General features: G+C 33.6%; 1 protein-coding gene across 1 annotated transcript; it reads right to left on the reverse strand.

Moving 5' to 3' along the window:
- Positions 1-296: 296 nt before the first annotated feature.
- Positions 297-16,785, reverse strand: LOC119836940 (tubulin beta chain-like). Its single transcript, XM_038362413.1, has 3 exons — positions 16,627-16,785; positions 3,752-3,860; positions 297-1,806 (listed from the first exon to the last, which is right to left on the reverse strand). The coding sequence occupies exons 1-3, from the start codon at positions 16,681-16,683 to the stop codon at positions 599-601; spliced, it is 1,374 nt and encodes a 457-aa protein (XP_038218341.1). The 5' UTR covers positions 16,684-16,785; the 3' UTR covers positions 297-598.
- Positions 16,786-17,226: the final 441 nt, after the last annotated feature.

The following is a 17,226-nucleotide window of genomic DNA, read 5'->3' on the forward strand; positions in this document are numbered from 1 at the left end:
AGTGTAGAGTTTTTCAGCCATCCTCGTCGAAATTTCTCTCAGGTCTCAAACTAATTTTCTTCGAGTTTTGATGTTCTTAATTTGAAAGGAAATGCAAAAATATGAAACATGAACATTTAAAGAAATTATATAATTATATGTATATAATTTCTTTAAATGTAGTGATATTAAATCTTTATTTCATAAAAGATTAATTTACGCATACAATATAAAATCACTTAGTATTTGATTTTTGTTCTAAATATTTGGGATCAATAAGAATAATTGTATCAAGGCTGTTTAAATGAAACAAGATATTATATTTTAAAACATTTAATTATAAATTATAATATAAAAGCATACAAGACGTTAAAATAACTTAAGAAATGCACAGATTGGTACGTTCCGTTATCGATATAAAACAGACTTCGAATAATACTATTCAATTATATAAAAATATTTTGCACTTTGAGGACAAGTCACATGGCGAATTGACGAGTCACAGTGCAATATTTAGTAATTTCGGTCCAATTTGGACGCTTTGGTGTTAAACGCACTTAGCCTCTAATTTCATTGAAAAATACGTTTTTATGAGATTATAAGAACTGTTAGCCTATATTTAATCATGATGTTCATCCTGCGCCAACTCCTCCATATCTTCCTGGTCGAATTCAGTGTCGTCTTCAGCGGTCGCTTCTTGGTACTGCTGGTATTCAGACACGAGGTCGTTCACGTTGCTCTCAGCTTCATTGAACTCCATCTCGTCCATACCCTCGCCAGTGTACCAATGCAAGAAAGCCTTGCGTCTGAACATAGCCGTGAACTGCTCCGATATCCTTTTGAATAACTCCTGGATCGCGGTCGTGTTGCCAATGAATGTAGAAGACATCTTCAGACCCTTAGGAGGAATATCACACACGGCTGTCTTCACATTGTTGGGAATCCATTCAACGAAGAAGCTGCTGTTTTTATTTTGAATTGAGAGCATCTGCTCGTCCACTTCCTTCATGGACATGCGACCACGGAAGATGGCGGCCACTGTGAGATAGCGGCCGTGGCGTGGGTCGCAGGCGGCCATCATGTTCTTGGCGTCAAACATCTGCTGGGTGAGTTCGGGCACGGTGAGGGCGCGGTACTGCTGGCTGCCGCGGGATGTGAGCGGCGCGAAACCGGGCATGAAGAAGTGGAGACGCGGGAACGGAACCATGTTCACGGCCAGCTTGCGGAGATCCGCATTCAGCTGACCAGGGAACCTAAGGCAGGTGGTGACGCCGGACATTGTGAGCGACACGAGATGGTTGAGGTCGCCGTACGTCGGGTTGGGAACTTTGAGGGTTCTATAGCAGATATCGTAGAGAGCTTCGTTGTCTATGCAGTAGGTTTCATCTGTGTTTTCGACTAGCTGATGGATAGAGAGTACAGCGTTGTAAGGTTCCACCACGGTGTCCGATACTTTGGGCGAGGGTACGACTGAGTATGTGTTCATGATTCTGTCGGGGTATTCTTCTCTGATTTTCGAGATGAGGAGTGTTCCCATACCGGAGCCGGTACCGCCACCGAGGGAATGCGTGAGCTGGAAGCCTTGGAGGCAGTCGCAGTTCTCGCATTCCTTACGGACGACGTCTAGAACGGCGTCCACGAGTTCGGCGCCCTCCGTGTAGTGTCCCTTGGCCCAGTTGTTGCCGGCGCCGGACTGGCCGAACACGAAGTTATCGGGGCGGAAGAGCTGGCCGTACGCGCCGGAGCGCACGGCGTCCATGGTGCCGGGCTCGAGGTCCAGGAGGATGGCGCGGGGAACATATTTGCCGCCGTTTTCGGCCGTCGCACCTGCCACAAACAATATGATTTTAGAACTTGCTTTGTTAGATAGTTGTTTAATCTATACTAATAATCCAAAACTAACGCAATTATTTAAAGAAGTTAAAATCTATAAGTGCTCATTTCCATTTATTTTATACAAGCTTTCCGCTCGAATCTTTGCCCGCGTTGTCAAATTCTCATGGGAATAAGATGTTTCACCGCAGTAAAAAATAGCCTATATAACTCTAGGCTCCTAACTACATATTACCAGACATAAAATTCATATCATCAATTTACTCAGTTGCGACATAAAAGAAAAACAACAAACACACTTTCACATTTATAATAGTAAATATACCAATACGAAACATAAAAAGCTTAGCTAATTGAACGTAATTCGTATATAAAATATTAAAAACGTGCGTCATCTAATCTAATAAATGCAGCATACAGCAATATGCATTGATGAATCCAATTTTAACGATAACATAATAGAACATTTTGAAATATTATGTTTCTCGGCCAATAATTTACAATATTTGCTACTTTTTACTAGATAATTCGTAACTCAATAGTGAATAATTTACAATCTTAAAAAATAACTGTGAAAATTCCCGCTTCTAAGTGTTTTTATTAATATAATTGAAGCGATTCTCATTACGAATGAAATGTAATAATTAAATTAACATTACGCCATTACACGCTACGGTAAATATGGTGAAGTAGAAAATTACCAAATTTCAGCTCAGAATTAGAGTAATTGTTCCTGTTGACTTGTACTGTTAGGATGCAGGGTCGGTGACCCCGCTATCGTAATTAAAGACACTGCGGGCTTTTATTGTTCGCCTTTGTTGCTACGTTAAATTGTCTAAGTATTTAACATTGAAAATGCGTAATTCGATGCGTTATTGTGCTCTTTTATTTATGTTTTTAAGCGCAAAACTCGAAATATTAATTCTAGGAAACATACGAATCATGCTATGATAAAAGGGGCGTTTAAAATAACATACAAATTAAAGCAATATATTTTATTGATTACCAGTTTGACAAAGAAGTTGACTTCTAAAACAAATGACATTTTCGTTTTCTATTTTACTACTAATACATCTAGAAATTTAGTATTGCACTGGAACTTATTCTTGTAAATTAATTTAAATCTAAAATGGCAATGCGAACCCGAAACGCACGAAAAAGCAATATCTATTCATATAAAAAACCGATAAAGAACTGATTTAAATGAAATGTTGGTACAGATACGAGTTTGAAACCCGAAAAAGGGAATATGGTAGTTTTTATCGTGGATATCCACGGGAGCAGAAATTCGGTGAAATCGCAGTAACAATTAATAAATATGAAAAGTTACTGGAAGATTGATAAGATTTTAAATAATTAAATTAAATTAAATCCTTATAGAGCAGGCACTATTTTCCAATACTAAACTGATTATAACCTAAACGAATGTATGCGCCTGCAATCTATATTCGCTTGAATGGATATCATACAGTTATCCGTTAACATGCAGTTACCGTTCAACCGATATATTAAAATGCGAATGAATTGTGCTTTATTGTTTCATTTATAGTCTATTATCTATGCATTAGTATTGCAGTTTGACCTTAAAAGTTGCAAGAGTTAAGAATAATACGAAATTTACCAAAGAAGTGAACGGAATTATTATTGGAACATACATATACACATATTATGTCACCTCTTTGCTAGTCCATTCCTTCTTTCATGTCATCAATGCTTTCCTTATCTCTTACTACTAAAACGAGCGAGAGCAGCGCATTAGCATAGGCACTACCCCTGCCATGTTCTTGGGCGATGGTGATCGCTTTCCATCAGGCGAAAAACCAGCACAGTTGCCCGATGGTATATAAAAAACATTGTTAGCTTATGGCGCTTCATTTTTCGATAGATTACAATATCGGGTGTTGGATAATGCAAAAGAAAAATTATATGAAATACTCACAAGAAGCCTCATTATAATACACTGAAATCCTCTCCAGCTGCAGGTCGCTTGTCCCTTTGTAAACACCCGTAGGGTCGATGCCGTGCTCTTCTGATATTATCTCCCAGAACTGAGGACAAAATGACACGTTGAGGAAAACATAACAAGTAAGGTAGGGAGGCAAAACCACGGCTATGAGTGGTTGGGTTTTGTGCTTGTCATTAATGTTATAAAGAGGAAATTTTTGTATAATTGTAACGTTTTCACATAAAAACTACTGGACCGAAAATTCTTTCACCATTAGAAAGCAGCAACTACTACGATTGACATAAACTATATGTGTACAACTCGCAAATCCGGGGCGAACAGAATATTTTTTAAAATTTTCATGTCGCACTGCTCGATCCCATAATCATCCGAAACGGCTGACCGATTCTCTTAAAATTTTTTGTGCATAGGTAGTTCAAACCCCTAAATATAAGTGCAGAACAGTTAGCTGGACCAACTAGTATATAGATTAAGTTAATATACCTTGTTTTATGTATGTGTGATCATGTTGCGTTTAAGGAAATGCTGGTTCGACTTGATAACATATATTTGTACTGTGTAGTCCATTAATTATTGAAAGCAAATTGAACGCTGTCCATTTGATAAATGTTTTTAGAGCAGACGGAGTTTTATGTTAGAATAATATATAATGGCTATCGATTCCATTGTCCCACAGGCCGCAAGTGCGTACATTCACCCATAATTACAGTAATTATATACAGTCACAAAATAGATGCGACCGATAGCCTGCTGTGGCCTTCCTGTCCCAGTTATTTAATAACTGTATTGAATTATTGCGTTTATTCGTTTTTGATTTATAAAAGGGAACGAAGTGAATGAAATTACATACAATTTCTCTAATTTAATTTTAATATATAAAATTCTCGTGTCACAGTTTTCGTTGCCATACTCCTCCGAAACGGCTCGACCGATTTTGATGAAATTTTTTGTGCTTATCCGGTATCTATGAGAATCGGCCAACATCTATTTTTCATACCCCTAAATGATAAGAGTAAGGCAGAACAGCGTTTGCCGGATGCAGCTAGTTTATTTATATGAATTTATATTAACTATAAAGGTTGATATAGTTACCTTGTTTATTGTTATAATATCTAATAAAATGCAGTTTATATGTTTCAATTGTATGTAAAGTAAGATAAGTTTATTGGGATTTTTGGAATATAAAGGTAAATAAGAAATACCAACGCAATATGTTCTAGACTTATAAAAAATATATCTATACGAGGAACAAACACATAAATCTACATTTATTAAACATTTTCACCCAAAAGCAAGCAATTTCTGGGGTAGTTGAACTTTAATCGCCATTGATAAGATTACGAAATAAGCTGAATGAGTTAAGATGAGCTGTCATCGTTCATTCAATCTCGTTCAATTTACATTCATTGTGGTTAAGATTACTAATAGGTATGTATCAGCTTTGGCTCTCGGCTTTGTGCGTATTCTGGATAATATTTCGACTATATTAACGGAATTTAATTTTCAAAATGCAAAAGTGCAATAATTTAAATTTGTAAATAGAATATAACATACAAGATCTATAATCTATGGTAACATTGACAATCCAATTGTCTATTTTCAATCTAACACATTCTTTAACCTAATTTACTCAAGAATCGAAAGCAAACGAAACAGGAAGGCAAATATCGTATCGTAGGTATAGCTTGAAAGCGTCATTTTACGGACGTATTACCGGTTTTAGAGGAAGGATCTTGTTACTTGGTTGAAGGAAGTCGAAGCTAATGTGACAACTACTAGTGGTGCTTGTTAGGAAGTGGTAACTGTGGTAATAGGCTCTAGGATTTGGAACAGGGGTCAATCAGACGAGTTTAAAAGTATGCTTAACGATCGAAATAATTAAGCAATGTTTTAAATTTAAGCGGATTGCTAGGTACGTAAGTTTCAACGTTTAAATTAAGAGAAATTAAATGGAATTTAAATATATCTTATTATATGTAATGACGTCATAATCTGCATATGTACATTATATATGCCAAAATAAGTTAATATTCATATGAACTTTAAAAATTCTGGTGTCAATAAAATCACAAAAAGGAATCAGAGAACCCTGTTGGTACATAACATCCGCCAAGTAGAAGTTAGTAGTATTTATAAGATTTTAGTGTATCGGATATACGAATATAACTTTTTGTCTGTAGGTATTTGTTTAGAATAACTCATAATGTTTAATTTAATTTCAAATAACTATCAATACATCCATGATTAGAAACTGAATCATTCGAAAAGACATTTACTAAAAACCACTTATAATTTAAAAATATCGGCTAATATCCACATGTGAGTATAAAATATTCTGAGCATGCGTCACCCCGTCTAGGTTTACAGACAACATGGCGCCCAATAATTAAGGGGAGTGGACCAAGTAATTTCATACTAGCGGGAAATGGGATCGATAGACATCCTTATCGGATTTCATTATAATCGATATAGCAATAGGAATCATACAACGAACTTTGAAAGTGTAATTGTTATATCGGTAATTGTATGCAAGTAATATTTTGTCTATTTAAAATCTAGCAGCGCCCCGCGGTTTTACCCCCGGAGGAATCCACGGGCAATAGCAAGTATTTTATAGCTCACGTCGGTTTTAGATGTATAAGATATATTTTTGTAAAGTTTCATTATAATCCATTCAGCAGTTTTTACGTGAAAGAGTAACCATCCCTCCACACTTAGATAATAATTATTGCGTTTATAATATCAGTAGGAAAACAAACTTTCTACGCCTTTGGATTTCGACTTCTTTGAATTTCATTGAAAGTAATACACATTCTATTAAAGAAAGTTTGTATAAGGTAAACTTATGTTTAAAGTGTCAAGTTTTATAGGATAAATCTATCAGTATATTGAAAGAATTATACTAAAATAAAATCGTTTTCTCTGTACCTATGTCCCTTTGTATGCTTTAACCTATAAAACTACACAACTGACTCAAGGGGAAGGTTATATATGTATAATAACATGTATTTAACTACACCGAATTTAACGCGTGCGAAGCCGCGGGCAATAGCTAGTGGAAGAATAAACTATTCTTTCAATACAATGCTCTCATTGTTGTGATGATGTTGATTCAACATAGTGCATTAAGATTATAATCGTTAAACAACCAACATCATTAAGATTATAATATTTCAAATATTTAACACAATGATGACTATTTATAACAATAAGACACTTATCATTAATAAAAAATGCTCTGACATTTCTCGGGTTTCAAACAATCTCTGTACAAAATTTTAATGATTTGAGTATTTCATACAAATTGGATCAATGGTTTAAGCGTACCAAGGAGACAAACGTGGCGTTTTCTCATTTATTATAAACGGGGATTGTTTGTAAAGTGACGAATCCAAGTTATTTCTGTAAAACCTCGGGAGACAAAGCATTCCTTTTCCGTAGCTCGCGGCCATATTCAAAATAGAATTTACTTTTTCTTATTGCATTGCTGGGCCCGCTCGCATCCGCTGCACTTATATTTGATCTCCCGCTTTGAGTTAAATATACTCTTAAAATCACAAATTATGTTGTTTTATTTCATCCTACCCTCTGAAGTATCTTTAGCTTAAACTGTCAAAATCGGTGTATAACATACTTTTTTTTATTATTTAAATAAAGTATTGTAGTTACTTTAATTTGAAAAAACTAGTTATAACGTGTTGTAGTGCGTCACTCGCGTAGTTCCAGGGTAAAAAGTAGCCTACGTGCTAATCCAGACTGTAATCTATCTTCCTACTAAGTACTAATATTATAAATGCGAAAGTTTGTAAGGATGTGTGTGTGTGTTTGTTGCTCTTTCATGCAAAAACCACTGAACCGATTGCAATGAAATTTGGTACCTAGACAGCTGGACAACTGGAATAATATATAGGCAACTTTTTATTCCTACGGGATACGTACTTACGCGGGTGAAACCGCGGGGCGCAGCTAGTTATCCATAAATCCATACTTACAAGCTATCGCGTTTGTAATGTATGTAGGATATAGTACCTACTTATACTTTATTTTTATTTCAGTCGATGATTTATGGATACCAAGTCTATTAAAGAAAATCACATAAGTTCGTATGATATAGCACTTTTCTCCGACATGTATTCTGGAAATTTCCAGATTTAAATATTCCAAACAAGGCCGTATTGCATAAGTTATGCCTCGATCGCTTCCTTGAGGTTGTTACCCTATACCTAAGATATTTGCAACCAAGGTTACCAGTCAAATGGACGAACAAAAACTGCATAGCCTACCTACATAGAAGTCGGTCTTTAATTACATTTGGCAAAAAGCTGATACTATTTAAATGATTTTAATTATACATCTCATAGCTATGGCAGCAGCGTTCAAGTTTTAATTAAAAATTTAGGAACAATAAGAAAAAAACATCAAACGAATTCAATGTATGAGAAATGTTAATCGGAATTTTCTCAGAATAGTCTAGTATGTTTTGAAGCAAACTATCAAACTATGACTAAACTAGCTGCGCCCCGCGGTTTCACCCGCGTAAAAGTTGCCTATGTGTTATTCCAGTTGTCCAGCTATCTACGTATCAAATTTACTTAATTTACCATTGCAACAAACACACACACATCCTTACAAACTTTCGCATTAAGTAGGAAGGACAGTAGGATAAATCATAAATAATTCCAGAGATAAAATCTCATTTTGAGTTTAATAGCCTCTTTATAATATACATATTGAATAAGATGAGAGAGAGAGTGAGACTTTTCAAATATATTAATAGTAATAATAAGAGATGAAGGGTTTGGTAGTTTGTTCAGGAACGGCTGGATTGAATTCCGAAATCTTTCACTGTTTGTCGAAATCAGTATGTAATTTCTGAGGTTACAATATAATATATAATGGGGAAGCTGAGGCATATAAAGGATATGCTGAGGATAATCGAATATACAATATATGACTTGCATTAATTAATTAAATGCATTTAATACTATCGAAATGATCAATTTTAAATATAACAACGTATAAATATTGTATGACTCAAAGTGTGTTTGTACATAAAAGAAACATTGTCTATGGTAATTAAAAATAGCCATTCTGTGCTCTATACGTCATCACGAATCACCATCTGGTAGTGTTTATGGTTAAAGCACTTCCTGAAGGTGCTTCAAGATGTTTTGAATTTCGATTAATTTTCGATGGATAAACGTTTTTTACGGGGAGCGATAACCTAATTTGTTTACTTGCGAATCTATTTACTCTATGGTTGTTTATTTCCTCGTATTTTTAGGTCGTGGTAGGTAGGTTTATTTTTTTTAGGTCGTGACTCGTTAACTATGGAACGTCAAACGTTTATAAAAATAACATATTGTTGATGTTTTACGTGATTTGAAATCCGTTTATAAATTTAAAATTACAATTAAGCCAAATTTAAAACGCGTTATGTCGAACTGTAACATAGTCGCCAACTAGCTAAAAATCAGACCGAGCGAAACCGGGTTAAACCGGTAGTTGAGAAAGCAAATGGTTAATAAAATATTTTAAATATTATCAATATAATAGTAAATATTATTAAACGTTATTAACAACAAGAAATGACTCAACTAAAACATGGTCGATATTGTTTTTAAATATTTATAAAACAATCATATAAGTTGAAATAACATCGAAGGAGATACAGCGATAACCGATCCGTTGAATTAGTGATACAATATTATCACTATTGGGAATAATGTGTCCTACCTTATCTATTACTAGCGATCCGCCCCGGTTCCGCCCGTGGTATATATTCAAACTCAAACATTTATTCATTCAACTAGACGTTGTTTAGTGCTTTTGAATCATAATAATACAGAAAATATAATAATTTACCGCACCGATTCGGAAGCAGTTTCCACAGAGAAGAGCCGTAGTGTACGTACCTAACGGTGCCAGAATTTGAAATCGTTCCAATAGTTTCTGAGATTAGCGCGTTCCAACAAATAAATACTTCAGCTTAATGCGCAGTAACGTAATATGCTGAGAGGTTGCAAATCAACGGATACGCGTTCCTACTTATCCTACTATCCTACTAATATTATAAATGCGAAAGTTTGTAAAGATGTGTGTGTGTTTGTTGCTCTTTCACGCAAAAACTACTGAACCGATTGCAATGAAATTTGGTACGTAGACAGCTGGACAACTAGAATATCATATAGGCAACTTTTTATCCCGATATTCTTACGGGATACGGACTAACGCGGGTGGAACCGCAGGGCGCAGCTAGTATTATAGTAGTGTGTAAATACACCTAACTTACAGTAGCCCATCGAATGCCCATTCCACAATTTAAGAGTATAACGTCGATAGTTTTTAATCTACCGCAAAATAATTCATTAAATTGAAAGCAATAATACCGAGCATAATTTTACAATGTTACAGAAAATATATGTCTACTACTACTAGCTGTAACCCGCGGCGTCACTCGCGTGGTACCCGCATGAGAAGTAGCCTATGTACTAATCTAAACTAAAATCTCTCTCTGATCCAATATTCATACAGATAAGATAAGTTTTTTCGCGTGAAAGAGTACCTAACAAATTCCATACACCCATCCATACTTACACTATCGCCTCCATTATATTAGTAGGATGTTGTGACTTTACTTTTTATGTTAGTACAAGATAGAACAACCACAATTTCGCATTCAAAGTTCTAGACTTGCATTTTTATAGTTTTATATCAAACCGCAACCGGAAAAATGCAATCGGCATTCAGGTAATAAAAAACAAAATCGCAGACAGTTTACCGCCATTACCGCGCTTTCGGTCATCGACCTGAAGAATAGACTACAGAGTATAGATGTTTTATTAACGGCCAGATTTTATCACATCCAAATAGGTTTATTATCCTGTGTAGTTAGCTTTTAATTAAACATTTAGACAAGATCGTCTATAGAAATAGACGAAGACTTTAAATTGGGTTTAACTATTCGGGTGAAACAGATTTTTTATAATTTAACTGAAATGGAAATAACTAAGAGGATAATAATTAATATTTTGTACTACATTATCTAAAACTTGTTTACATATTACTGAAAACAAATCGGATACGAGCGACGGGGAAGGAAATTCAAATAGGGATAGATATATTTAATTTAATAAAATACAAAATTGTCCATACTACTCCCGGTACATCAAATATTATGACTAGAGGAAAAGTAGTCTTTATTATATAATTAAACACTTGATTGATTTATTTATGAGCACATTCAATTTGGATTTAGTTAAACATGTATACCATTACTACAGAAAATTACGTAAAAAGTACGTGGGAAACAAATTATAATAATCTAAACTACGGAGAGGCTAATGCTGAGTAGTTACCTACACCTTATCACAAATACTATCCAAATATCAGAATATATCCAATGTAATTTTTATTTTTATTTTTTATTGTTCTTAAAATGTATTAGTTGTAAGCTAAAATTGTTGTATTTGTTCTTAAATGTATTTTCTTTCTTTCTTTCTAAAAATATTAAACTTATATTTTCTTTATTTATTGAAGTTATTTTTACCTATTATTTTTTTCCCGGTAACGATCGATTTTAATATGTATAATACAAAAGCATGATACATAATATCTAATCCCATTTCTCGCAATCAATGTAATCTAATCTCCTAGTAAGCAAACTAATGAAATTTCCCGGGAACAATCGTGATATGACTAAGTTTGTTCTGTCGTGATTCAGTCCGCTATCGTGGATAAATAGATTTCCGAGAAAGTTTGACTAATTTCAACCTTTTTCTGTCTAGACATTGATTCGTTTAATTGACAGTTTATTGTCTATGATTTTATTTGAAATAAGAATATCAAAAAAAAGCTATTTGCTTTTTTTCCGCCAACCATTTTGCTGTTCTGCTCCATATTTATAATGTATTAATGTAATAATTTAGATGAAATATATATGAATAAATTAGATACACAGAACTAGGCACTTGGCCAGCGCGATGGGTTACAGATTGAATCCTCATAGGAGATCCACCCGTGTCACTGCAGTGGAAACGGGAGGACTAGGACTTAAAGAAGACTTTTAAATAATAAAAATGGTCAATAAAATGCCTATTAATGCAAATATGAACAAGATATATAAGCGTACAGATTTGATAAATGCCAACACATTAGTATTACAAGTACATGTACGATGTACTGTAAATTAAAGACAAATATTTATATTCCAGTGTCAGGTGTCAAGCATCACTTTTGATAAAGCGCTCCTGTCCATAATCCATAAATAAACCGCTCGAAGTATACATAAAATATTGTATCCTTTCACAATTTATTTATGTTTACCACCGGGAGGCAGATAACTAACATATCCTGTGGGTATCTTTATAAAATCTTTGGCATCGCCTCATAAGCTTCAACATACACTGGATATTGAAGCAGTCGCCCTATTTAATAAAGCCATTTAAAAAGAGAAAACAATGAAAATTTATATCTTTGTATTTATATGATCCTCCCCCATGTTTTACCTACGTCAAACTGGTAAAAAAAAAATCATTGCTTTTATAAGGTTTTTACACAACAATAGCATTGCTTGTTGGAATATATAGCTGCTTTATATATACCACTAGACAATTACCCAAATATCTATGTCTGAATAAGACTTAAATACGCTATTCATGAACAATTAAAAATTAGGGAGAGGGTTCCAAACTCATTGTTCTTATCGTAGCAAGATTCAACGCAAAAGGGTGAACACAAAGCCCTAAACTATATCCATATAAGCGCTAACACGAGGGTAATCTAGATATCCTAATTGGGCGCAAATTAAAACGTTAAATTCCATAATAAGCTGTCATCCCGATTTGGCGGTATTATTCCAAGGCCGGATATTTGTCACAGACAATCAAATATGGCTGGCCAGACGCCATTGCCATTGCGACCCATAATGACGTATTCGACGCACGCATGCCCACTTCCACGCGTGAATCATTAACTATTGTTCCAACGTTACTTTTTTAATTTTTGATGATCAAAGACAATGGATGACTTAATTCATTTTGACAATGCAATGCGCCATTTTCTCTTTAATTGGAGTTAAAAATTATATACCCACAAGATATTACATTGCATGCAGGGGTTTTTTATTAGTTTCTAATAACATTAAATGCAATTTTAAATTTTTTGGGTAGCCGAGTATGACGCAGGTTCGAGTCCTTATGATTAACTTTTTTCTACCCTTCATATTTTCCAAAAAAGTACTTTATAGGTTACAAAGTAAAATCAGATTAATGATTAATTAGAAAACCAATAGACTAAATAAAAACAATGTATTTTTTCCTTATGACGTCGTTTTGCATTGACATTAACCAGATATCCTAGGCGCAATCAGTAACAGATACCAGTCAACAATGTAGTATCTTTTGATTTTGTTTTTTGCAAGAATTTCAACAAAACATCTGTCGTGAAGGTCGCAGTTAGCAATCGAGACGGGATACAGTATTTGTGCACGCTTCGCTTGGTTTTGTATGGAATAAAGCTATTTATATGGTAAATAGATGTATTGACATCTAATATTTTTGTTTGATACCCTCTATTGGTTTTTGTTAAAATAAAATTTTTACGTAGTGAGATTATATTACTCATGTTTATAGTATTTGACAGTACTTTTTGTGATTTTGAGATTTTAATATTTTTTTTTATCTATTGTGCTAAAACTTATGAGTTATATTTATTTTGCGAAAAATATGATGTTATAAATTACACGCGTATTAGTCAGTTATGAATCAAATGTTTTAAATATATTGTACCTACATCGAAAGATGACGATAACTCATAAACTTTGTTTATGTTTATGATAAGGGAACAACGACATGCTTTTACTAAAACATTTACACATTTATATTTTTTTTTTACTTTACTTTTACATTAAAGTATGGATTTAGTAGTACTTCTTCTACTCCTTTATTTTTAATACACATTATATTTACTTGTATCAAAGTATCGAGCATCACATAAATTAGTTTCATTGCGTGTTGAATTTTAGTCAGCAGGCTCTAGCATATAAGAGTTCAAAAATAGAACCCCATAACATCGAAGTTAACGTCACAACCAATTTGAACTTCGAACTGGCCGCAAATGATATGTCTAACGATAAAAAGCATTCCACTGTCAACATTTGTAATTCGAATTCTGAAACGCATTTGAATTGACGCCCGTTAACGGTCATTTCTATAATAATAGTAACTTGACAGTTAGCCGAGTTGAACCGTGGGGCAATTACCGCCTGTAAATAGCGGTTGCTTTCCCTCATTACGTGTGAGAAAGAATTAAGAATTCGCCCGGTTAAGAATGACCGATTAGATATTAGCGGAAAGATATATAGATATCGCTGGACTAGCAATTGTAGCTTCTGTATCTACATTCACTGAAATAACTTTTAAGAAATCATATAGAAAAAATGGATGCACCGCTGCTTAAATAAGCAGCAACTATAGTTTTAGTAACACTAAAATTAGCAGATTATTTGTTAATCGTTAATTATATATCTGTCTGTTACTGACAGATGTCAAAATGTATTATTTTAAAATTATAAAATATAAATGAAATATAATAGGTATCCAACTTGCTCCTAATAATATTAACAAACGCGGAAGTTTGTAAGAATATATGGACTGTGTATAAAAGTAAGTTTGTTATAATTTCACGAAAATAGCTGGTCGAATCTATATGAAATTTGGTGCAGTGATAGTTTAAAATCGGGATTAGCAGACGAGTGACGGGTTCCAGGTAGTGTCACATATGCTTTGTTTCAAAAACAAATAAACTATGAATAATAAACAAGATCTTGAAAATTTTATATAGATCAGTAGATACTTATTCAAATTTGTTTGTCGAGTTTGTAACTTCGGTCAGAACTAATCAGACAAGTTGATATACTATAATTTCGTTTCAGGTAACAGCAAATAAGAGATAAAAAGTATGTTATTGCTGGGACTGTACAGAAATTGCAATTTTAACATGTTTTAAGTGAATATAATATAATTTATCTGTACCAAAGAATATAAAAAATTCTAAAACTATCAATTTACAAGCAAGTCCTGTAAAAGTGACATATGCAACGTAGCAAGCCATACGGTCCCAAATTGCTAGGGATTCATTTCCCTTCTAGCTCCAAAACCGAAACCCTAAAAATGTCTATAATATAACATGCACTCATCAACTTTCGCTAGACGTCTAACTGTCCAACAATTACACTATCAGATGTTAAATTGAACCGAAAAATTGTAACCGTGTAATGAGAAAGTATGTCGTGCCTCTGTGCTCTGATAAAAACTAAAAAGCGTACAATCACGCCTGTAACACTTAGTTTAATAAAAAGTTGTAAAAAAAATAGCTAACTTTCATTTCATTTTGTGAAAATACGCTTGTTTCTTGTCATCATTTACATAGAAACAACTTTATAATATACTAATATTATAAAGTTGATGAGTTTGTTTGAACGCACTAATCTCAGGAACTACTGGTCCGATTTGAAAAATTATTTCAGTGTTAGATAGCCCATTTATTGAGGTAGACTATAGGCTATATATTTACCACGGGCGAAGCTGGAGTGGACCCCTAATAGTTCATATTTTCCGACTTTACTACAATGATTTTAAGGAAAACTTAGCGCGTTGTGCATAAATTCCTCTGAAGTATTCTCAATGCAATGTAAATAAATTAAACACTTTACATGGAGTGTAAAAATAAACGAACTAGAAATAGAGTCGATGAACTTCAATAAGAGAAAAATAAATTTGTAAGATAGGCACCTACTACCTACATCTGCGACCCAACCGACATTTAATATTCTCTATGGCTACTAAAATGTCCCGACAAGACGAATTTCGTAATAAATTCGAATTCCAGTCACGACATGAAATTTTAATGGAATCGGGAATCAGGATAAGGACAGAAATTGCTTCTTTTTTTAAGAAAAAATTAGTGCCAACATTGTCTACAATGTTGGTTTATTCTTAAATAATTTTTGTTCTTTCTCATTTCTTCTTCTTAATAAGTCTTCGGTCAAATAATGAAATTGTCACGTCACATAATGAACAAGCAGATATTGAAGATTCTTAAAATATGTTTAAAAGGAAAACAAATTATTTTTTAGCCAAAAACTACTTAATTACAGTGAAGTGAGTGCTTTTACCATAAATCATAATCAAAAGAGGTCCTACATCATAAAGGATCTAAACGTAATCAATATTGGATTTACTATAACTTACAATATTATGGTTATTAAGAATTTGTTTTTTTATTATTAATAAACTTATATCGTATCAGTAGCTACGTAGATAATATAATAAAAAAGGGGACGTTATGTACAACTATTAAATTTTATTGCTTGAAAATAAAAAGGGGATAATGTATAAATATGATCAAATTTGATGAGTCAAAATATCGGTAAGTACAATAAATTTTACCTGGTTCTTAATCTGTAAAACTTCTCATTTATAAAAATTTTAAATAATCTTTTATGGTCTTCCACAAGATACATTTTTGCAGCAGCGCCTGTTCAATTGTCACATAACACCCTTATTGTAATTCCTATTGTCATCATTTCATAGAAAACAACAAAAATAGAATCATATTTCATCACTCGTGCATAAACTAAACGTGGCGGAAGTCATATTTTTTTATTTGAAATACGAGAACATAGCTATGGTATGGATAAGTCAATAACCGACTCTTGTTTTTTATTATAAAATGTAACACTATATACTACCAATTTCAGTTGAGATTTGAATAGTTTTTTTTTATTGAGAATAATAATTTGACAATTCAAATTAACAAACAAAAAAAAAATAATAACTGTCACTTACTTTGGCGCCAATCTGGTTCCCGCACTGTCCGGCTTGCAGGTGCACAATTTCCCTCATATTTCTTTATTTAAATGTGGAACTAAGTTTGAACTTTTAACACGCAACCACAGCCTACCGTCTCACTGACCGGCTGATGTGCGAGTGAAGCAGGAGCTGTTTCAGTGAATGGGAACGAACGAATAATGACGTCGCATGGGGTGCTAATGTGCAAGCTGCAAAAAATGTACCGGTTTACTGGGGTATTGTGAGTGTACACGGTTTTCATAGAATTGCTTTAAAAATGACTATTCTCGATATGGACTGATAAGGGACTGAGTGATTTGTGTAATGGTTTTATTTATTGCTCAATAATTACACTAACCTATGAATTGTTATTTAAGAAATTATTTTCTTGTATGTATGTTTTGTTGGTAACAAAATAGTTAATTTCTTCAAATTTTCAGAACTAAAGCAAATAAAAACGAGTGTTAAATTAAAATGTAATAATTAATAATATTATCAAATTGCTTCATATTTGTCAAGTGAATTAAAAAAAATGCGTTCTATAAAAAAAGGACATATAGAAACATGGGGAAAGTGAAGATTTAAATCTGGCAACAT

This window comes from Zerene cesonia, chromosome 26, assembly GCF_012273895.1.
Source record: "Zerene cesonia ecotype Mississippi chromosome 26, Zerene_cesonia_1.1, whole genome shotgun sequence".
Lineage (NCBI taxonomy): Eukaryota > Metazoa > Arthropoda > Insecta > Lepidoptera > Pieridae > Zerene > Zerene cesonia.